Raw genomic sequence first — 23,925 nt, 5'->3', positions numbered from 1 at the left:
CAGTAAATAAAACAATGTAAAACAATAAAACTATAAAAACAGCATAAGAAGAAATTCATCCATGCTTTTCTAAATAAAAATGTCTTCAGCTGTTTCTTAAAAGAATCAATGGAGTCCGTGCAGCGAAGAGACAGTGGGAGAGAATCCCACAACCGTGGTGCCGCCGTCTGAAAGGCCCGATCACCACGAGTTTTAAAATGAGTGCGTGGTACCACCAGCAGTCTCTGATCTAATGACCTTAAAGCCCAGGGAGGCCAAGACTGGAGTGATATGCGATCTTCTCTTGGTGCCTGTTAAGAGACGTGCTGCAGCGTTCTGCACAGTCTGAAGACGATTTGTTAAACAAGTAAAAAGGCCGTTACAATAGTCTAAACGAGAAGAAATAAAAGCATGAATAATCATCTCAAGTTCAAGCTTTGATATCATTAGTCTGAGTTTAGAAATATTCCGTAAATGATAAAAACAGTTTCAGACCAGCTGCTTAGACTGCTGCTCGAGCGACATGTCAAATATGACACCGAGGTTTCTAAGGCTTGATTTTACAGAAGGGTCTAAGAAGCTGATATGCTGTCTGATTTCTGGGACCATGTGGTCTGGAGCAATAATTAGAGTTTCTGTTTTATCAGAGTTTAGTTGGAGAAAATTGTCATATAACCATTTGTTGATTTCTGTCAGGCAATTACTTAAATTAGACAATTTATAAAACTCAGACATTTTGAAGGAACAGTATAGTTGGATGTCGTCAGCATAGAGATGATAGGAGATATATTTATAGCGCTTAATAATTTGGCCTAGGGGAGATACATAAAGTAAAAAGAGAATTGGACCCAGGACAGATCCCTGAGGTACCCCACACGGCAAAACTGTTGATTCTGACGTGACATGATTCATGCAAACAGTAAAAGATCTCTCAGACAGATATGATATAAACCATTTTAAAACAACACCAGTAATCCCAAACAAGTTCTCGAGTCTGTTTATCATGATGCTGTGATCTACAGTGTCAAAAGCAGAGCTGAGATCCAGCAGGACCAGCACGGTGTGCTCTCCAGAGTCTGCTGCCATCAACATATCACTGGATACTCTAAGTAAGGCCGTTTCAGTGGAATGCAATTTATGAAAACCAGACTGGAAAGTGTCCATAACAGCATTTTTATCCAGGAAATAGTTAAGTTGTTCTAGTACTACTTTTTCTAAAATTTTTCGATATAAAAGGCAATTTTAACTTGTAATTCTATGTTATAACAACAACTTCAGTCATCTATCGTCAAACTGATATAGAACAATATGTTGAAATAACAAACATCTAGAATTACATTTTACAGTGCACAAAGACATAAACACAAAGCGTTTATGGATCACGGATCAGGATCAGTGAGATGTGGCTTTCTCACCCGACAGCACGGACACGGTTGTGGCTGAAAGCCGACAGCTCGCTGATTCTGATCCGTCGGCCGGTCCGCGTTTTGTGTTTACGCCCTTTTTGCACTGATTCTGAAGCTGCAGCTTTTATCTCTGTCCAAACAATATTGACTGAACTGTGGTGTAATCTATATGGATGTACATGCATGCGTCACTAGGCGGCAGTACTTACCCACAAACAGGAAATGGGTTGGCACGTGAACAGCCACGAGAAAAACTGCATTAAAGATTGTTGTTGCTCCACGTTATCACTTGAGCAGGAGTTTTATTCAAGAGCCCAACACAACATGAAGCAGCAGCAAAAGAAGATCCAAACTACGCTTCACATAAACATCGTCATGGATTCACTCTGACTTTTGCTGTTTCGCTTCGAGCACGATAAAAATCACACTTCATGCACAGCTCTCTCGCTCTCTCTCTCTCTGTGATGGATGCATGCAACCACACAACTGAGATGCTTGGTAATATTCATTTGGTCTTTTGTCTTATGTTTACGTTATGCTCTAAAGCTTCTGTGATCATAAGTTAACTAATTTGATATTTTGAGTTTACCTGTAATGCATGACAGCACTAAGCTATAGCCCAAATGGTGGCATAGACTTTGCTTTGCATTGCTTGTTATTTTATATAGGTATGTTATATTGATTATATTTCTGCTCTTTCGGAGTTACCTGACCTCCGCTCCAGTCCTTCCTGGTTTGGCTGAAAGAGGAGGCTGAGGGTGGAGCTGGTTTAAATGCAGAAGCCAATAAAGTGGACTGGACCATCTATTGTGATCATGCAGGGGGAATGGGGTTCTTCTTGAATGATGGTTAGCTGTTATCTCTTTAGTTTTCACCTTTGGTGTATATAATGGTTTATTCATTTGCTATATAACTGGAGCTGTTTCTCATTTGGGCAGGGCAGTTTGTTGAGTTATGTTTTTGTTAAGTGACTTTTGAGTAGCATTCTGTAGTGATGGGCAGATGAAGCCCCATGAAGCACTGAAGCTTTTCATCCAATTGGTTCACCCCAACGCGAAGCTTCATGAAGCTTCATTTGCTCTAGCAGGACACCTACTGGACGTAAAAATAATAGCTGGCATGAATTTGAAGAGTGTGGCCTTTTGCACACAGCCTGTAAATGTCAACAACAAAAGGAGTGTGTAAAACATGTATATTGTAGTGATGGCAGTATACTGTGTATATTTATAGTGGCAGTATGGGAAATGATTATTTGGAAATGCTTGAAATGGAAATGATCATTTACTGTGAGGTGACGTGTGGTTGGGGTGTGGACAGTGGTTGTGCTTTTGTAACGTTGAGGTATGGACAGCTACACACTGAGGCTTTGAGCCTCAGTCCTGCCTGTTCACATTTTATTCTGTAAAAACTACATTTCACTGCTTTTATGGCCTTTTTAGTGGGGAGAACATAGCTAGGATTTAATGATTTAACAAATCTTTTGAATCCTTTGTCCTCCACAATGCTAAATGGCTGGGAGTCCTCAATCACCATGCTGACCAGGTCTTCATCTATTTGAGATTGTTCTCCTGAGGAAAGACAATAAAGATAAAGCACAAATATAAATATCACACACGTAACTTATAACAGTTGTATAATATTGTTATATCATTTAGTAACATTACTGCATCCTATATTATCATTGCATTTGATGGCTCACCTGGTCTTGCTCCACGATCGGTGTCCCCCTTATTCTCATGCAAAGCTCTGTAGTGCCTAAGCATGGATGAGGTGTTGTTGTTATATCTCAGCTCCCTGGCACATAGCAAACACTTCACCTTGTACAAAAGTCAAGACAGCTCAACATAAATTGTATTGCACCATCAGTATCATGAAAATACATCTTCTGTAGAAATTTACATACCTTGTTGGGAGGAATAAGATCAAAATGTTCCCACACAGGGGAGGACATCCTCCTCTTCTTAGCTGGCTCCATTCTCTCCTGACTTTCTCTCCTCACTCTCATAAACCTCCAAACGGTCTCCAAACTCTCACTAACCGCAACTCTCCATCAAACACCCACATTTTTGAATGAAGTCTGAGGGTTTATATCTGTCATAGCTCGCGGCAAAGTTCGAACCACTTCATGAACCAGTCACGTGGTACAGCCGGGCAGCGAGGCTTCGGACGTCATCATTTTCAGCTCCTCCCATAAATGAAGCAAGCCTCGATACGCGCTTCGCGGAAACGCCCCCTCCATTACTCGACACACGCTCCGAAGCCTCGATACAGAACGTCCCATCACTAGCATTCTGTTAAGTTAACCTCTTTTATGGGCCCACTTGGTTCCTAAAAACTTTATTGTTTGTTATTTTGAATTTTTGTAATCATGTTGTCCTTTTTGGGCGTATAATAAAACCCATTTTTTTGAAGATTACATTTGTGCCTGTGTTCCTGGCTGCTTGGATCATAACACTCTCTCTCTCTGTATCCCGTCTAAAAATCTGTTTTCTGCATTATTCGCTTGCTTGTTACGCACAAGTCTACCACTGTTTACAGCCTGTCGGACGCTGTTTGTTTCCTTTCACTTACTTCCAAAAAGAAAGCCTAATTTCTGCTGTTAAATACTGAACATATTTAAACTTTTTAAAAATTAGAAACTTTTGCTGTGTCTCTAATCCAACCTCTGTAACCTTGTTTCACTTCAGCAGCATCAGGTAATGTTCAGATGTTGATTCATGGTTTTCTTTCGTTTTTGATGTACTGCAGAATATTTTTATAAAATCCAGGGCAGGAAAATCACCTTCATGTTTCTCTGTTTTATCCTCAGCTACTTTGACACAAAGGCCTCTGCTGTGACGCTCACACCTTTGATAAAGTCTGGCAAGTGTCAGCTTTCTTTTTATAGATATAAAAATATGGATATGTAGTGATGCATGATCAGAATCCAATCGTGGAATCGATTCTAGAAATCAGTGACGATACCGAGCCCTAACAGTTACACAATCATATCAAAAGTTTCCACTTTCTCTTTTGTATCAGACACACTGAGAAAATATTTGGGATAAATAACCATGAAAAGAATGTATATATTCAGTTTAGAGGTTTACACATCACATCATTATAATCACAGAGCCTGTTTCACTAGAATCGTCCACTTGATGGCGCAGTAGAGCAAATGAATCATCACAATGCTTCAAACCATAAATCGACCAGTTGGATAGAAGCTTCAGTTCATCACGAAGCTTCATCTCACTAACACTACTCACCAAGTCCCGTTCAGTTATGTTCTTATTATAGTTGTAATAAGAGTCTGAACACATATTTTACCCATTTTACCTGAATTAACACAAAAACAGTGAAGCAGCAAGTTTAACCTTTCACATGTTTTTAAACACAAATGAAACACTATATCATGAATTGCATCATTGTTGATGTTTTTTAATTAGTTTTTTAACCATTATGATCTATTTATTGATTATTTATCACCTGTAATCTATTTCTTATGACTGTTTTTACTAGCAGGCTTTATTTATTGACAGCTATGTTTACCAGGGTTACATAGAGCTGCTCAAAGCTCATTCCTGTCTGGAGAGCTCATAGTGCAGGAGGCCAGCTCGTCCACTAGAGGGCGCTGTTACACAGGCACACACTCACATTCAAACATTTAACAGTAACGTGTGAACGACAGAGACTTTAAACGAGAACCTGAATATGAAAACAAACACTGTGACCACAAACACTGATGACACACTGTGGATGTGACGTCACAGTGGGCAGTTACACACTCTTTAACACACACCTCTCTGATTTCACCTGAACTCACACTTTAATAAATTCACCTGCTGATCTTTATTCACACACGGACCGGGCCGCACCTCCACAGAAGAAAATACAGTCAGATGATCCTGACTTCTCAGCAAAGGTTCACATCATTCATAAACTCATTAAGACAGTGCACCATTTAAAAAATATTTCGGGGGACGTTCCTCCTCCCTCTCTGAACAAGATAGTTTAATAGTTTAATTATTTTACACTGTTACTGATGTGATGTTCTATAAAGTGGTTTTAATAAAATAAAAAAAGAGGCAAAATTTAGTTTGTTTCTTTATTCAACTTTTGAACAGTGGGACTCAGTCAGTACATATTCAGTTAATGCAAATTATTTACACGGCAGTGCACTACAAGCATACATCTAGACTCCACAGTAGCAGGTGGGGGTTTTCTTTTTTGAGGACGGCTCCTTTTACCTGTCACTACAGATGGTCTGTTTATGTTTTGATCAAGAGCCTTTTTTTGGGCAGCTGAAGAGGAGAAGTCTATCTTATGGCCAACCTCTGGCTGTATCTTGGTCATATTACCCAGCAAAACCCAGTATGCAGGTTCATCTGTAACAGTCCTTGTGCCACAGATCAACACTGTTGCTTCTACATTAAACAGAAGAGCAGTGACGTGGCTGCAGGTCTCTGCGACTCCGGCCATACAGGTGCAGTGGGCGACTTCAACCTTCCCTGTGATGCTCACAGTGACCCATGGCTGCAATGCTGGTTCATTCAGTCTTAGAGTGCAGCACCTGAAACACACACAGACAAAGTTCATTTAAAGACAAGAACTATGAGCCAAGGCCGACACAAATGTGTTTAATCTACTTTATCATAAATGTAACAAAGTGTCTAGAAAGTTAGCACATACATGTCATTTTTCATTTCTTTATGTGTCCATCTATAGAACGCTGCAGGTTATAGTCTAAATCTGTCTGTTCTGTCAGAAACCTGCCTGCAGAAAATGAACCTAAAGTATGTAATGCAAGGATGTCATCACTGTAGAGATGGAGAAAGCATAAAGTGACAATTATGAATCACTTAATATGATAAGGAGATTCTGCAGGTCATTAATCAAAGTATAAAACTAAAATAAAATGTATTTTTAGTGACACAGGATACAAACATGTAAGCAAGATGTGTAATTAGGATTATTTATAATAAATATGAATAAATTAGTGCAATTTCTTTAACCATAAAGAATAACAATCCTTCAGGAGAATGTCACATCAATGCACTGAACTCACTGTTATCCCTCTAACAGCCTCCACATGTTCTCACTGTAATTTCCCCTCATGAATGAATTTATGCTGCACTAATGTGAATGTTTGCAGGGAAATCAAACGCATTTCACTCGCAGTACTCGAGCTGACTTACCTTTGTTTGAATGACGACTTGTACGCGCTGACTCCACAGACAAGGTACAAAATAGCGCTAGGTGTTCGGGGTTTCTACTCCACGGCCGTATTTCATACGGGTCCACATTTCCAATGCACGCTATTTTCTGCAAGTACCGCTGCTTCGCCTCTGGACGCAATCGGTCTCTATACAGTTCATTCTCTTTTGAGCTGCTTTTAAGCATCTTTCTTGTAGTCGTGGTTCCAACACAGTGTGTTTGTTTTAATTCGTAGATTGGCGCTGCGCTCCCACAATGCATTGCGGTGTGACGTCAACTCCAAAGCCCTATATAAACCTAGTGGGAGTGACCCCCCACAGAGGGACAAAAGGACCCCTGATGATCCTCTAATCGCCTGAGCCAAGGTGTGAAACTGGGTGTGGGTCCCAATCAGCCAGAGTTTCGGGTGTGTTCATTGTGAAACCTGGCCCCACCTTATCATGCGAATTCCTGAGGTCAGATGGCCCAGGATGTGAGTGGGCGTTAAGGCGTCTGGGAGGGATCTCAAAACTGGATTATAGATGGCAGAGAGTTGGTGTCGTAAACCCCGCCTCTGTTCAAAGATGGTCGCTCACAGTGGACATAGATGCTTCTTTCACTCCTCTTTCAAACCATCTGTCCTCTCTGTCCAAAATGTGAACATTGGCATCCTCGAAAGAGTGTCCTTTATCCTTAAGATGCAGATGGACTGCTGAGTCTTGTCCTGTGGAGGTGGCTCTTCTGTGTTGTGCCATGCGCTTGTGAAGTGGCTGTTTGGTCTCTCCAATGTAGAGGTCTGGGCATTCCTCGCTGCACTGTACAGCATACACCACGTTGTTAAGTCTGTGTTTTGGCGTTTTATCTTTCGGGTGAACCAGTTTTTGTCTGAGTGTGTTGCTGGGTCTGAAATGCACCGGGATGTCATGCTTGGAGAAAACTCTCCTGAGTTTTTCTGATACACCAGCTACATAGGGGATGACAATGTTGTTGCGTCTGTCCTTCTTATCCTCCCTCGCTGGTGTCTGGTCTTCTTTTCTGTGCCTCTTTGCTCCCTGTAGTCGTATGAATGGTAAACTACACTCATTGGCAGCAGCATAGGCACATTTAAAATTTCTTCTGAAATTTTCCCTCTCTAGTTGTATTTATACTGGTCTGGAATTGCACACTAATAAGCACTTCACTGCATGTCTTGCTGTGTATGATTGTGTAACTGACAAATAAAATTTGAATTTGATTTTATTTTACCTGCTCTTTTTGTTCTGGTACAACATGACAAATGCGAAGATAAAAAACCCTCCCAATCCCTCTCCTATGGGAGTTATGCCTGTGCAATATTCTCTCTTACACACACCGACTTTCTCACTTTCTCTCTTTGCCTTTTTTTTAATCTCTCACACTGATAAGTACAGCCTGAGGCTGCATATGTCTCAGGTGTGCTGTTACTTGCCCAGATGTGTTCTTTCTTTTGCGATGGAGGCAGAAGTAGGTATGTTCCATATTTACTCTAATTAAGTCTATCAACTATCTTTTAAGTCAAAACTGGACCTGCTGTTAGAAAAGTCAGGCAGCTTTGTACCTCATATGATCAGCTGATTTGTTCAATTTAACTGGAATAATTTGCATTTCATAGAACTGTAAGCCTGCAAACAGTATTTTGTGAAGCGTTAATTGCTCTGCACTGAAATGTATTTGGGGTTGTAGATATAATTGGTAATTAATAGTTGGTGTGTTAAATTGTGAACCTATGAATTTGTTTTATCGTTTCACTATTCTAAAGTAGAAATTAAAGGTTGGTGGGTATTTTCAGTGTACATATAAATGTTACCACCAAGTTTTTGACAGTTTTTGTCATTCGACAATTGTACTTTTTAAATATGTTCAAGGTCCTGTCAGACCATTCTAATCGATTGTGGCTATAAGGATGTGTGACAGATCACATCAAGATATTTATCACTTTAAGTTCATACCTATAAACAATATTCCCAGGAGCATGATAAATATTCAGTACTTCATTCCATTACACACACACGCACATCTTGAAATGTAATTTGCAAATCCTATTTAACTTGTGCAAAATTTGTGAGCATGAATATTTAGAGTATTTGTATTTTTCGTGTTAGGCATTCTAAGGAGTCCAGAGAAAGCTTTGTTTTTGCACATCACTAACACGATTAAGTCAGTGTTTTACATGTAAATCACGGAGAAGTTTGAATGATGAGAAACACTAGCTCCCATCTGGATTATGCCTTTTCCTGGGAAAATTGTTTTTGTTATTAATTTTTTACCTACCTTTTTAACCTTTACAGTGTTCCAACTGTTTCGAAAAACAAGTTGGAAATCTGTTTATATTTACTATGTTGTGAACATACTGATCCAACATACCTATCCACTTCTGTTTCCCATAGCACTTTCCCTGCAGGGGACAATAAAGCTAACTTAGAAACAACACAAAATGATAACTTGCCTCTCCATAAAGAACTTGTGCAATAAAACTGGCTTAAACGCATGGAAGGTGTTGAAATGTTCAGCAAAACTTCATTTTCCTTTCATTCCTGTGAAAGTGCATCAGTCCCCTCAGGGGGTTGCATTTGATTGCTCTGTGAAAACATACTGCTCTGTCAGGCTCTTTTATTTAAATGGGAGGAGGCATATTATATTCAACCAATACCCCACTTTCTTTTATTCAGTTTGAAAAAAAAGAAAGAACTAGCATTTAATCGAAGGTTAGCAGATTTTTCATAACCATTTTCTAGTTATAGTACATGAGATTACTATCTTATTTACAAATCACTTTTTCTTTATTTTGTCATATATGGTGACATTAATGATGACATATTTGTCATGTGCTTACTAGAATTGTTTGTCTCATAACACAATTAAAATACAATATCTGTTTCAACTTTTCCAGGGGACTCCACAGTGTAAAGATAGAGACTCAGTTAACAGAGCAGCCAACAGCAAATGAAATGTTAAGAGGCTGGATAAGAGTCAATTCAGAAGTGATTATTGTTGTGAACTGCTCTATCAATAAAACAGAATTGAACTGTTTATTGATAAGAACATGAAAAATTATCGGTGTGATTTTTGTTTGTTTCCCTTAAATGTGTTTGGTTTTGTTAAATATACATTTTATTGTTTATGCAGATAAAACTGACCTTAGATTAGCAATCACGAAATGAGTAATTTAGCAATAAATGTGATGAAGATGTTTACATGTTTTTGTGCTCAGAGTAAGAAGAATTTGCTAGAGATCTGTGGAATCTACCTGACCAGCCTCAGCACAACATGATCTTTCACTTTTTCATCGGTAAGTTCAGTTTCTAATCACTGCCATATGTTTTCTGAACTTTCACTCAGTGAAGGAAGGACCATTAAAATCACTAGAGCTTGGAAACAAAGCACCTGGACTTCTTTAAGTTTCCTGAAGACAGTTCACCTCGCATCCAAGAAGCGTCTCCAGTTATAAAATGAAATGGTGGAGAGCCCTGGGTATTTAAACCCTAGTAGGAGTGATCCCAAAAGAGGGCCTGGGAAGGATCTCAAAACTGGATTATAGATGGCAAACAGTTGGACACTTCCAGTGCAGGACCCCTGGGGTGTGGGACAGAGGGAAAGGGTGTGGTGGTATTCTCACTCACTGAAATGAGGGAAACAGGTGTTAGAATGGGTTTCAGATGCTGATCCAAGGTGTAAGTTGTGAATTGCAAAGTCTTTTCACAGGCGCAGGTGAAGCATAGAGGGGTAGGTGGTCAGGGTGAGGTGCAAAGGTAATCCAATGAGTGATCTGTTAAAGTCAGAGTGCTGGGTGGGGAGCAAGGCAGGTGAGCATAGTTGGAGAAACTGCGAGTTGAAGCGATTGAACCAAGGCAGGCTATGGCAGTGAGTCTCAGCAACATCCGGAGATTTTCTGTGAGAAGAAAGTCAAATTTAGGAATAACTATAACCGCGACTAATGAGGGCTAGCAGACAATCTGGGCTGCCGGCTTAGGTGCAGCCTTTCAGCAGTGATGCGGCAGCTCTGCCCAGAGGTGGAAATGCCAGGATTGTGAAAAAAACCCAGCACTCACGCAAACCATGACAATTCCAATCACTTTCTTTTCAAACTCTTTACCATGACCTGGATAACAAAACATTAGAATTCAATGTTTAATCTAACAATGAATAAAACTTCCTGTAAAGAAAGTGACATTGCAGTTCTCATGTTGTGAGATGTGATGTCCAACACCTGCAGGTGCACCTCCTCTTTGAGGAAAAGTCCAAGTTGTTATGGCCAGGGCAGGGAGCAGTTGTCAGGTTGATCAGGTGTGCTGTTCAAGGTATTTTAGCTGAAGATTTGCAGACATGCAATCACTTGTTGAAGGTTTTCCTCTTGTTGTCACGTGTTTTTCTTCCCAATCTATTAAATTTAAACTTATTTTTAGTTCTCATCATAACTCTTGTAAAAACAAAAATGTGAACACCTTTCTCCTTCTAGAAAGCTATAATTTAGAAAAAAAACACTTCACTGTGACGCTTTGGAAAAAAGGATCGATTTAACGATATGCTGAAATATTTAAACTGCAGACAACTATTTTATTTTTATGTCTGTTAAAAGACCTACTTTCCCGAGTCTGGAAGAAATGTCCAATACCTCAAATGTCTTTGGTCAGTTTGTCTCTCTGCAGCTTTCCTTCCAGCAGTTCACCTTCAGGACTACAAGGACTTCCAGGACCCATGCCCCATCAGCTCCTGTAACCCCCAGCTGGGTGACCTGTTGGTTGGTCGTGCTGCTCAGCTCTCAGCGTCATCCACTTGTGGTCTGGATGGACCACAAAATTACTGCATCATCGGATATCTGGAGGTCAAATAGAAAATTCATACACACAAAGTGTGTGTGTGTGTGTGTGTGTGTGTGTGTGTGTGTGTGTTAAGTGAAGCAAGATATGTCAGCCTGTGTGTGAATAAACTACAGCTGAACTCATTTTCTCTTTGATTGATGTTTCTGGCTGGTCTTCATACTGAAGCATGTTCAGATCTGTGTCTTTATTATCTGACGCTGTTCTCTTCACCCTGAGGATCATTTCCACCTCTCCCGTCGTGTATGCTTTTCTCTTTATTTTCTTTTCCTTCTGATGTATCGTCAATCTTTGCATTATTTCTCCAGCATTCAAAGTTCTTCTGACTGGTGAATCACCCGAGCATGAAAAGGCTCAAAGGATGAACAAGTAAAAATAACAGACAACTTGGCAATGATCCAGTTTTAAATTGTATGTTCAGGCTCTTCAAGCACAGCTTAAAGCATGACTCTGTCTTCTGCATTGATCAATAACAAAATAAATTTGTTATATCATGGAAGATGCTATTTTTGCCTGGGCTAATAGCCTGTTCCATGATTTGTAGGCGTTGGTATAATGAAGAAATAAGCAGTACCTCCTTTATGGTGATTGAAATACTTAATAAATGAAATTAACTACAATAAACTACATGAAATATCATTACTACTAAAGTAATGATATTTCATGTAGTTTACTTGTAGTATTATAAACCCAGAGGTAATCATTGATCAGGCTGGTTTATGTTTATTCATAGGAGGGGCAGAAATGTTTCACATGTGACTCTCGGCTACCATATCATCGCTACAACAGCCCAAACAGCCATCGTATTGAGAATGTCATCACAAATTTTGACCTCGAGAGAAAGCTGAAGTGGTGGCAGTCGGAGACTGGTAAGTTTGAGTATTTCTGCAACAACAAACTGTCCAATCAGAGGGAGAAGGAAAACTATGTGAAATCAATATATTAGTTACAAAAAACATTTTGTTTAGGTGGCAGAATGTGTTTGGGTAAGAGAAAGCACTTAGCTGTGCAACTCTACCCCTACTGCTCTGTGTGTGACAAAGAAACACGACTTACTGTTTGTGGAACGTTACAGTTAAAATATGCTATCACAAATAATCTGCAACACTGTAAGTCTGCTCTGTGTTTGCCTTCTGTGCAGGAGTTCATAATGTCAGCATCCAGTTAAATCTGGAGACTATGTTCCAGTTCAGTCACCTGGTCCTCAGGTTCAAGGTATACCTCTAAAGCGTACTGAATTTAATGTTTTTAGGGAATTAACTTAATGTTAGTCAAAAAGTCGTATGAATAGAAAAGAGCCTACACCTTTAACATTTGCCTAATCAAACATTAAAATAATGCTAATCTGCTCTGTGCAGAGTTTTCGGCCAGCAGCCATGTTGGTGGAACGATCAAGGGATTTTGGGCGAAGTTGGACAGTTGTCCGTTACTTTGCAGAAGACTGTTCTCTTCATTTCCCTTCAGTGTCGACTGCGCCCGCCAGGAGCATCGATGACGTTGTCTGTGACAGCAGATACTCTGGATCAGAACCATCCTTAGTTGGAGAGGTAACAATTGTAACTACAGCCAGTGTGAACATGAGCTTTTTTCTATAGCTCCCCTGGGCTTCAGTCATTCTGGACTTTGTCTTAAGAATTCATTGAGACAAAACTGAAACTAATTCACAGGAATGATAAAATGATGAAGTAATATAACAGCAAAGCATTAATGATGCTTTTTTATACTGGTTCTGTGTAAGTAAATATGTTTGTATTTCTTATATTTGTCCTCTAGGTGGTCCTGAAAGCTCTTGATCCTGTCTTTAAAACAGAAAACCCTCATGCACCGAACATCCACGGTGAGGTTTTCCTAAATAGCTGTCACTGTGTTTATATGTAATAATAATAATAATGGATTGCATTTATATAGCGCTTTTCTAGACACTCAAAGTGCTTTACAATTCCACTATACATTCACTCTCACATTCACACACTGGTGGAGGCAAACCATAGTTGCCCTGGGGCAAACTGCGGGGGGGGTCAGGCTTATTTCTTTTATAACGTTTTAACATGGGAGTCTAAGGCTACATTCACACTGCAGGCGAAAGTGCATCAAATCTGACCTTTTTGACCCTATGCGACCCATATCCGATCATGGTATGACAGTGTGAACAGATCCGATCTGGGTCACTTTCGTATGTGGTGCTGAATCTGATACATATATGATGTTTTAGAAAGCGACTGCAGTTTGAATGATCATGTCGCATTAAATCCGTCTTTTACATCACTGACACAGGACAGACGCCAATTATTAGCACCGGAGAAGTGCACGAGAAGACATCGTGGACACTTCCTGGCCAGCAAGTGTAGATGTTAGTAAAACTGTTGGGAAGACAACGTTGGAGAAACGTGAACATTTTATTTGTACTGTATAATCTGCAGATTCTGACAGAAATCTGCAGCTATCCTTTAAAGCACCGCTCCTCTCTAAAACAGCAATAAGGATAATTACTAGGCCATATGTAAATAACAAAATAACTTTATAACTTAAAGCAAAATTGGGAAACATAAGGTCTGAAACAAGTCTTTATATTAAGGTCCATCAGTCAAACAATATTGCTTGCTCTGGGTCTAAACGGAGCGCGTTGTGTGTGACATCTCTTTGCGCATGCGGGCCGCTTTGAGGGTTCACACTAGAGCGTGTTTGCTGTCACATTTTATTTGTAGTGTGAACGAGCAGACCAAAAAAATCTGATTTGATCAAAAAATCGGAATTAAGCATTAAGACCTGCAGTGTGAACATAGCCTAAGGGGACCAATGTGCTGCGAACATTAGAGGAACTGCAGGTTTTAGTCTTTCACCCATTTTTTTGCCTCAGGGGTTTACGCTCTTTAACAAGAGGTACAATAGATGTCTAATGAGCCTCCAATAAATGTATCATTCACTAGCTGGGCCCACGTCGTTATTTGAGGTTTAACAGCTTTTTTTGAATAGATAATAGTGAATGGCTTAAACATGAATTGAACTGCAGTTTGGAGTTGAACTGGAGGCGTCTCCTAGGCCTGGCAGATCCCTCATGTACTAATGTGAAGTGAAGAAGTGAAAGACTTGAAAAAGGAGAGGGAGAGTGGTGCACGAAAATGAGACAAAAGAGCTTGTAGAAATGTATATATATATATATATAAATATATATATAAATGGTTATATATAGATAAGAGCTGGAAGGGGCGTGTTTAGAGGCGTAGTCCCCCTCCTGAAATTCAGAAAATGTATCTCCAATTATGTTCTCTGCATATTCATCATTGGGAAAAACTTCCCAGCGACAGACTGAAGATAGACCCTAACAAATGGCGCTCAGCAGCCCTGACACTTTTAATGTGTCTGTCAAATGGAACATTTTAATGGGAATAGGGGAAACGTGTAAAACTGAATATTGTTCTGATCATCATCCTCAGATCTGACCACCGTGACAAACATTCGGGTGAACTTCACACGTCTTTTCACACTTGGTGACACACTGCTGAGTCGAAAACGCAGGAACCCTCAGGACAAATATTACTATTCTGTTTACAACATGGTGGTTCAAGGAAGCTGTTTCTGTAACGGACACGCCAGCCAGTGTGTGCCCATGGCTGGAGTCCACAGGGACGTTTTCACCCAGCCTGGCATGGTATGGAGTAGAGCCGGTCTGAAATTATTCGTCCTTCAGTGATTAACTTGATTATTTAAAGTGATTAGTGCTTCCCATCTGTTAGGATTAGTACTAGTACTTGTTTTTGTACTTTGTTAATATTTTATAACAATGACTTATTGCATTATTGTGAAGCACTTTGGTTTTAAATGTGCTATATAAATAAAATTGTATTGTATTGTGATTTAATCAATGTTAACGTGCTGGGTTTTTTGTTTTTAACAAACAGCTTTGAAAGGCGAATCAAGAACTTGAAAGTCAGTAAAAAGAAATTAAAGATGAAGGCAAAAATTGAGAGAAAAGATTATATGTATTTGGGCAGCTGTGGCTTAAGAATTAGAAAAAGTCATCATGCATGTGTGACCTCTGCTATCCACAAATCAGTGGTCTTTGGGTAAAACTGGTGTTCTGGCCAGCAGGGGAAAATAGATGGAGTCCTAATATAACCTCTGCACATTTTTAATCAAATGTGTGTATGCATCATTTTTCCCTCGACATCACACTACACCTGAAACTGCAGTTGAGCTCAGCAGGTAAAGATATTTTCTGATTTCAGGTTCACAGACAATGTGTTTGTAAGCACAATACAGCTGGAGAAAACTGTGAGAGATGTCAGGATTTTCACAACGACTCCCCCTGGAAGCCTGGAGGAGAGGGTGCAGCAGACATCTGCCGAGGTAACTCAAATTGACATAAATGTATCACTTTTTAATGTTTTATTTTAAAAAAAAGAGATTGTTGGAAACATTATCAAAAATATTTTTAGGTTTTTGGCTAATACACAAATGTCATTGTGATTCAGTTGTCAAACTGATGTTTGCAAAATGTTTGCATATTTGCAAAGCCTGAACGTATAAAAAAATAAGAAATCAGTTTTCCCTTTCAAAGAACTTTTGCTGAGGCAGCAGAAGGTCAACTTCCTTCTGTAGAACCTACATCTGTATTACAGATTCATTTTAGATATCAGAATACCTCACATGATATCAAATTACAACTAGAGTAAGTAGTAAGTAGAATTGCTTACATTTGTGGATAGCATATGATTATTAGGGATTTTCAATCATTCTTAAACACATTCCTTTGATGTGAAATGAAATTTTGCTGTCTGGTTAAAAGTCAAAAGTATATGTCCACTTTAATGACTGAATTATTTATTTTGTTCTGATCTATTTTAGATCCAGACAAAGGTTAAATTAAAATAGATGAAAGACACAAAACTAGAAGCTCAGGTGATGCATTTGATGGCTTTTTGTCCCATTTTAAAATTGAATATCAGCACTTTTCAGTAACAATAAATGGTTCTGTGTGTGGTCATAGAACAACCTTGCACAATTTAAGCATGATTTAGACTTTCTACCACCTATTTTTTTTATTAATGTTATAATAAAATAATATTAGTAAATTATAATACATTATTTCAGTCTAAATTTTTATTCAAATCATTTTAATTCTAATAAATGTGTTCACCTTGAATCAGAAAAGTAGAACATGAGCAGCGAAAAAGAAGTAAAATAAAATAGCTCTGTTTCCTGTTGCCTCGATTGTAGAGGGGGACTTTAAACAGGAAATAAGCAGGGAAGAGGTCAGCGCGGATTCAGCAGGTAGGGAACATAAAATCAGCTGTAATGTCTCAGTGTGGGGAAAACAATCACAACCATTTCTGCTGAGAGCTTCAGTCCATTTTCTTACACAGCTGAATTCAACCAGATGTGAGCAGATGTTTCCTGACCTGTCCTGGCTGAGTCCATCCTCTACCCTGACAGTACCCTGTTTATGCTGTATTTATATTACACTATAGAGTTGGTATGAATTCAGTCAGTGAGTCTCTGCTGCAATTGATGGAAGCTAACTGTGACCATGATCCCACAGCCACTGTGCAGCAGTCACACTGTTCTTTACTTTGAACCCATCACAGTGCAGTAAACTCTCCTGTTCATCCTGCACTAACCTGCAGCCTTTAAATAACACAGTCTGCCTCAGTTTGTTTAGCAGCAACTTTATGAACAAACATCATGTGTCACGTACAGATTCAGAGACATGAGGACTTCCATGTAGGGCTGCCACAAACGATTATTTTTGCGATTAGTCGACTAATCAGATCATCACCCATTGGACGTAAAACATACAGCTTATTGCACCAGCAGCATCTGCTCTTATATAACTATCATTAGCTTACAGCTGTAAGTGTTTAAGGTCTGTGCTAACTAAAAATAAAGACAAGATGATAGTTTATTAAATTTTAATGAAATTTGCAGATTGTTTCGGTGAAGTTTAATAAACTCCTTGCTATCTAAAATATAACAGGACACTGGAGTAAATTCTGGAGCATCTCACACTTCTGATAATCAGCTGTCTGCTTGATGTTTATTCAGCTGTGTAAAAACTATAACTTTAATCTCAGACAAACCGATTTACTCAGGAACAAATAAAACACTAAAAAAAAAAAAGCCAAACAACAACATTTTTAAGTTATCTAAGTGACTCATATATCGTGTTTAACCTGAGTAGCGAAAGACGGCGGTGGGTTTGAAAACGATTTGCCGGTGTTCTCACGGGCTCTAGTGAGCCTCGCCCCCGGCTAGCTATCGAGCTAGTGGGTAACAGATGTCTCCAAAAACGTCGGAGCGCTTTTGAAAATATGCGGTGTCCTGATAAACTGAGCAGATATTTGAGGTTTACACAGCTACATTCTCGCCTGAAAATATGTTAAACGTTTATTTTGTGACCCAGAAAGAATAATAAGAGTAACATTAAAACTAACTAGCTGCCGCCATTGTTGGAAACTAAGCTGGGCTGCGCTATGAATTCTGGGTCAGAGCTACTTTTTCTTCTTCGGGGTTTAACGGCAGCTGGCATCCTTGTACATGCAGTGCTGCCATCTTCTGTTTCAGTCCGTTATTACACTCTTAAATCCTGCTACTTATTCCTGCGTCTTTTGGGATCTTACAAAGCTTCAAACGACGCGTCAACTATTAAATCAGTCGTTGACGATTTTGATAGTCGACGTAGTCGTGACTAGTCGACTAACCGTGGCAGCCCTACTTCCATGTGAGCTTTAAATGAGGATCCTTCCTTTAATTCTAACCTCTCTCCTTTCTCTCCTTCTTTCTTATCTGTCTCCATCTCTGAGTGAAATTAGCTTTCTGCCTTTTCTCTCCCATTAGAAATAAACCAGCTGGACCTTTGACATTATTTATCAACATAAATTAATACAAATTAAAAATAGGAATAGGAGGAATAAAATTCAGTAAAATTTTACACTCCAATCTCATTTTCTGGCAGAATTTTTGGAGTTTAAAATTATAAACCTCTGACCATTATTGTCTACAAGGTTAAAATGTGAATGTTAAACAGCACTTCCTGTTCTTACAGCAAAGAGGTGGCTGGGCAAAAGGAACAATAAAGGATTGTATCAGTTTGGCCAGAAAACATCTTGATGATCCCCAAGAATTTTAGGGAAAATACTCTGGGGACTGACAAGACAAAAGTTAAACTTTTTGAAAGGTGTGCACCCCATTACATCTGGCATAAAACTAACAGCATTTTAGAAAAGCAACATTATAGCTTCATTAAAATATGGTGGTGATAGTGTGATAGTTTGGGGCTGTTTTGCCTTCTCAGCACCTGGAAAACTTGCTGTGGTAAGTGTAACCATGAAATTTGCCATCTACCAAGACATCCTGAAGGAGAATAGCAGGCCATCTGTTCATGACTTCAAGCTGAAGCGCACTTGGTTTCTGTAGCAGGACAATAATCAAAACCCAGCAGCAAGTCCACCTCTGAATGGCTTAAAAAACACTTTGGAGTGGCCTAGTTAAAGTCCTGACCTTAATCCAATTGAGATGCTGTGGCATCACCTTAAAAAGGCAGTTCATACTCCAAAAACCTCCAGTGTGGCTGAATTACAACAATTCTGCAAGGATGAGTGGGCCAAAGTTCCTCCACGGCTGTAAAAGTGTCATTGCCAGTTAATACAAATGCTTGATTGCAGTTGTTGCTGCTAAGGGTGGTCCAACCAGTTATTAGGTTCAGGGGGCAATCACTTAATCACACAGGGCCATGATGGTTTGGAATTGCCCCCCCCCCCCCCCCAATAATAAACCACTTCATTTAGAAACTGCGTTTTGTGTTCCGTTTTGTTATCTTTGTTTTATACTTAAATTTGTTTGATAATCTTAAACACCTCTGTATCTTGTTTGTTGACATGATTATTTTTTTCCATAACTTTTATACTTTAAAATGCTGTTTTCTGTCTTTCTTAGCATGTAATTGCCACAGTCACTCGGACTCGTGTCACTTTGATGCAGCTCGTTACGAAGCGACTGGAGGTGTGAGCGGCGGTGTGTGTGATGACTGCGGCAACAACAGGATGGGGCCTCAGTGTGAACAGTGTCAACCTTTTTTGTATCAGGATCCGCAGAGAGCGAAGGATGACCCACAAGCCTGCATACGTAAGCTTTTATTGTTATTTTACTTTTTGAATATTCATGCTCTCACTGTTCCTGTAGAAATGAGTCTCACCTTTTTCTGTTTCTATTATTTTCTTTCATTGCTGAAGTGGTGCGGCTGGATGTTTGTCAGAATGCAGCTCTTTATGGGATATTTTCTATGTTAACAGTAATGTCTGAATGTCAAACCCAGTGCTTTATGACTTTTACCAACATGGTGCAGTAACAGTCTCCATTAACTCAGTGAAAGCTGATAGTAAAATATGTTTATGGTACAGGTATTCAGATATTCGTTAAGTTGCTTGAAGACATTTCACCTCTCATCCGAGAAGCTTCTTCAATTCTAGGTGGAGAATCCCAGAGTTCAACCATTTGACCTTAGAACTGAAGAAGCTTCTCAGATGAGAGGTGAAACATCTTCAAGCAACTTAAAGAAGTCCAGACGCTTTTCTTTCCAAGATCCTTAGACTACAATGACCTGGATGACTGAGAACCTTCACAGACAGTTGTTCTGGTAATTAAATCTCAGCAAGTTTGTGGCTGATGGAGTCGTGCTTGGTCCATGAATTTGACTTGGTCCATAAGCTGTTTTCTCATCAAATGGGCTCCTCACCACAGCCCATAATGACGCTTAGGCCGGTGTCCCAGTGGACCGATAAGTCCACTCCTGGCTCCAGTATAGCACTACATTTCTGATCAAGATGGCAGTAGATTTGGGTGTAGTGTTTTTTTCAGTTTATCACAGCTATGGTATCATGCATAACTTTTGTCGCAAACAGAATGTGTGTAATTGCCAATTTCAATCACACTAGTAGCAGACTGTCTATCTGTAGTTGATGGCACAATAACGAGAGCACTGTTTATGTTGATATGACTGTAGCCTCAGGAGGAGGGTGATTACCCAACACAGATCAGCCCCTTGTTTCTCAGGGAAGCTGTCTCATAACAAGATGATGATTATTGTATGGTCTTTAATTTATAATGTTGTTTTGATCTGGTCCTTTAGAAATAAATCTACATTGAGTGAAATGACGTAACAGCTTTGGGATGATGATGTCATACCATGTAATGGTGATGTGTTTCAGCATGTAACTGCGATCCAGCTGGTTCACGTGGCGGCGGTCAGTGTGACGCTCTGAGCGGTCAGTGCGTATGCAAAGAAAATGTGGAGGGTCAACGTTGTGATCGCTGCAAACATGGCTTCTTCAGCCTGAGGCAGGATGACCCCACGGGTTGTCAGGGTGACCAAACAACTTTATTTGTCCTGTTGTCATTCTCAACAAAGGAGCTCCTGCTTGTGTGTATATGATGATTTCAACGAGCTGAAGGTATGAGCATGACAGAAACTTTCAGGCTGACTGTGTGTGTGTGTGTGTGTTTCAGCGTGCAGGTGTCATCCTTTGGGGAGTGTTGGGTCATGTGATCAGCTAACAGGAACTTGTGAATGTGACCCAATGGCAAGTGGACCGCTGTGTGATCGGTGTCTGGTAGGCCACATCTGTAAAATAAGTAATTTACTCTTTAGCTTCCTTTCATCCTCATTAAATTTAATTGATAATAGAGCTGGGAAATAATTCAAACAAATAATAATCCCAACCTAAGGAATATAATGTACACAGATAGGTAATGCCAGGATTCAAGTGCCTGTGTCCTGCCTGCTTTAGATGTGCCATGGATCCAACACAGCTGATTTAAATGGCTAAATGACTTCTTCAGCATGTCTTGAAGTTCTCCAGAGGCCTGGTAATGAACTAATCATTTGATTCAGGTGTGTTGACCAGGATGAGATCTAAAACCTGAAGGACATTGTCACTTGAGGCCTGGCGTTGCCTACCCCTGTACACTGTTAAGTGCTGATTTTTACAACCAAACAACCTCTGGCTAAGCAGATGCCACAACACAGAGGAACTACCTGGTTAGGCCAGGACGCTGCAGTCTATTTACACCTACAGGCCAGTGGACACTCTTTCAATGGTGAGGATGTATCGTGGACAGGGAGGAATGCTGGTTTGAGCATGGAGTCAAGGAGGCCATTTACAAAACTGAGCTCACAGCCCATTGTTCCTTCAGTGGTTTTAGTTTTAATCATTGTGCAGATGAACTGCTCATAAGGTTGGAAACCTGCAATCAGCTGAGACTGAGAAGTCACATGATGATGACGAAATGTGTCTCCCACTGAAAACATTTCTATAGTTCGTGGACCCCATGGGATTTTCTGGGACTTGGAGATGGCAGTCATAGAAAATAGAGTGGTTGCTGTTGAAACTGCCCCTAGTCATAAAAAAGAGAACTGTGATACACAGCATCAACAGGCTTAAGAGCGCTGGCAGTTAAAGACTGCACAAATTTTTTTGTATACAATATTAAACCCAGTATTTAGTTTCCTCATCAGTTCCACAACACAAGTAATAAAATCTCAAATTTCATCTAAGAAGATACTGAAGTACTAATAACATCAGTTACTGTCATGTAGTGAGAGCATTTTCCATCCCGGATGTGGTAACACGGATGTAGGTAGTGATAACAATGGAAAATCAAAATATCTGAATCACATTAAAACTATCTAATAAATATAATGCTGTGGTCATTCCTGAAGCAGCAAGAAGAAGAAGAACAAAAACTGTATGATTTGAAGGCACATAAAAACTCATTCAAACTCTGCAAGCATTGTCTGAATTTTCAAAATAAATGATGAATGAGTTTTAAAGCATAAAACAGTGTTTAAGTAAACTATATTTTGTCCTTAGTTTGAAATGATTGCCTGGACACAGTGATTCTAAAGCAAATATCACAACATTTTAGCCAGTCTGAGTGAAAGAAAAGTCTGATTTTAATGTCTTTTAATGTGTTTGTGTTCAGCCAGATTTCTGGGGTTTGGGAAACTCTGTGTTCAGATGCTCACCTTGTAACTGTGATATTGGCGGAGCTCACGGCAGCACGTATGTTTTCTTTCTGTCTTTATTTTGTGTGAAACATAATAAAAAGTATTGAATAAAGATCAACAGTCAGTTTGATCTGAATCACAGGTTAGTTTGAGAAAGAAGAAAAATTAACAGGAAGCACCAACTGAATACCAGTAAAATAATCAGAAAAAACAGTTTATTACCTTATAGGTATGGCACGCTGTTGTGAGCTGGAAATTCATCATAAAAGCAGTAATTAGACTCTTAATAACTGACACCATAGAGCCTCCAGTGTGTCACTTCCTGTCTTTTGGGGGGATTTCCTGTCCCGTCAGGTGTTCTCCAGAGGATGGACAGTGTCGCTGTTTACCCAACATGATTGGTCGGCGATGCTCTGACCCTGCACCTGGGTACTTCTTGCCTGCACTGAATTATTTCCTCTATGAGGCTGAACTCACTTTCCCACTGCTAGGAGGAAGGTCTTCTACAATTCCTCCTCCATCGCCTTCTTCTTCTGCTGATCCATCATCTTCTTCTCGGGTGTGTAACAGATGACAAGCCACCTGACACAGAGCTTGGAAAGAAAGTGAATGGAGTTCTTTAAGATAGATAGATAGATGCAGCATTTTGTGAGAAAAGTTGCGAGACATGTAAAGAAGGTAACTAAAAGGAGTATTCAACTGACAATTCTATGTCAACTATTGCAGATGATTTTAAATAAATTTTTAATATCTTGTAGATTTTAGTACAACATGGCGGTGCACATAGTCGCAGTTGTTTAAGGGCCCCCAATTAGGTGATCTTCTTTTTCTTTTTGTTTCCTTTTCTTTTTCTTTTGTTTCCCTTATTGTGTAGCCAAATTCACCTTAAGTCATTGGGAATTATACAACATCAGTTATGACAGCCAGAACCCCGTTACCAGCGATTATCAGTGGATCAACAACATCCCAGAGAACTGCCTGCGGTGCTAATAACAGCAGTCTACATACCACCAGACGCTAATGCTAGCACAGCCCTTGCCTACCTGAACGACACGATCTCCGAACAGCTACGGACATATCCAGAGGAAGTACACATCATCGCAGGGGACTTTAACAAAGCATGCTTAAAAACTGTGCTGCCTAAATTTGTACAACATGTGAAATGCCACATGAGAGGGAATAACACCTTGGGCCATGTTTACTCAAATATTAAGCAAGCCTACAGATCTGTTCCCCTCCCCCACCTGAGTATGCCCGACCACCTCTCCCTGCTCGTTGTCGCGGCATACACACCACTCAGGAAAAGGACAAAGCCCACCATCAGAAACATTAACACCTTTTCTAAGGAAGCTCTGGCTCAGCTGCAGGACTCTTTTGCCCTCACAGAGTGGCATGTCTTCGAACATGGCGACCTATAGACCCACACATCTGCAGTGGTGAGTTATGCACTGCATGGACACTGTCACCACGGAAAAGTAGGTCCAGGTCAGCCCCAACTGTGAAACCTGGATGACGAGTAAAGTTCAGG

The 23,925-nt window shown here is 39.8% G+C and overlaps 1 protein-coding gene across 1 annotated transcript in view; it reads left to right on the top strand.

The window, feature by feature from the left end:
* LOC146666998 (laminin subunit beta-4-like) overlaps positions 1-23,925 on the top strand; it is a 78,018-nt gene that overhangs the window by 2,418 nt on the left and 51,675 nt on the right. Inside the window, exons 3-16 of the mRNA XM_085415157.1 lie at positions 6,817-6,987; positions 9,790-9,867; positions 11,210-11,400; positions 12,129-12,264; positions 12,537-12,610; positions 12,754-12,942; positions 13,169-13,232; positions 14,830-15,044; positions 15,622-15,742; positions 19,328-19,516; positions 20,599-20,754; positions 20,897-21,000; positions 22,373-22,452; positions 22,752-22,956. Coding sequence (XP_085271283.1) covers positions 9,846-9,867; positions 11,210-11,400; positions 12,129-12,264; positions 12,537-12,610; positions 12,754-12,942; positions 13,169-13,232; positions 14,830-15,044; positions 15,622-15,742; positions 19,328-19,516; positions 20,599-20,754; positions 20,897-21,000; positions 22,373-22,452; positions 22,752-22,956 — 1,746 coding nt within the window. The 5' untranslated portion in view covers positions 6,817-6,987; positions 9,790-9,845. The remainder of the gene's footprint in view (positions 1-6,816; positions 6,988-9,789; positions 9,868-11,209; positions 11,401-12,128; positions 12,265-12,536; positions 12,611-12,753; positions 12,943-13,168; positions 13,233-14,829; positions 15,045-15,621; positions 15,743-19,327; positions 19,517-20,598; positions 20,755-20,896; positions 21,001-22,372; positions 22,453-22,751; positions 22,957-23,925) is intronic.

The sequence above is a fragment of the Rhamphochromis longiceps genome, linkage group LG7, assembly GCF_057381845.1.
Source record: "Rhamphochromis longiceps isolate RC_006_pf linkage group LG7, R_longiceps_female_GT1.1, whole genome shotgun sequence".
In the NCBI taxonomy this organism is placed as follows: domain Eukaryota; kingdom Metazoa; phylum Chordata; class Actinopteri; order Cichliformes; family Cichlidae; genus Rhamphochromis; species Rhamphochromis longiceps.
Note: the sequence above shows the minus strand (reverse complement) of the source record. Positions and strands in the feature narration are given on the sequence as shown.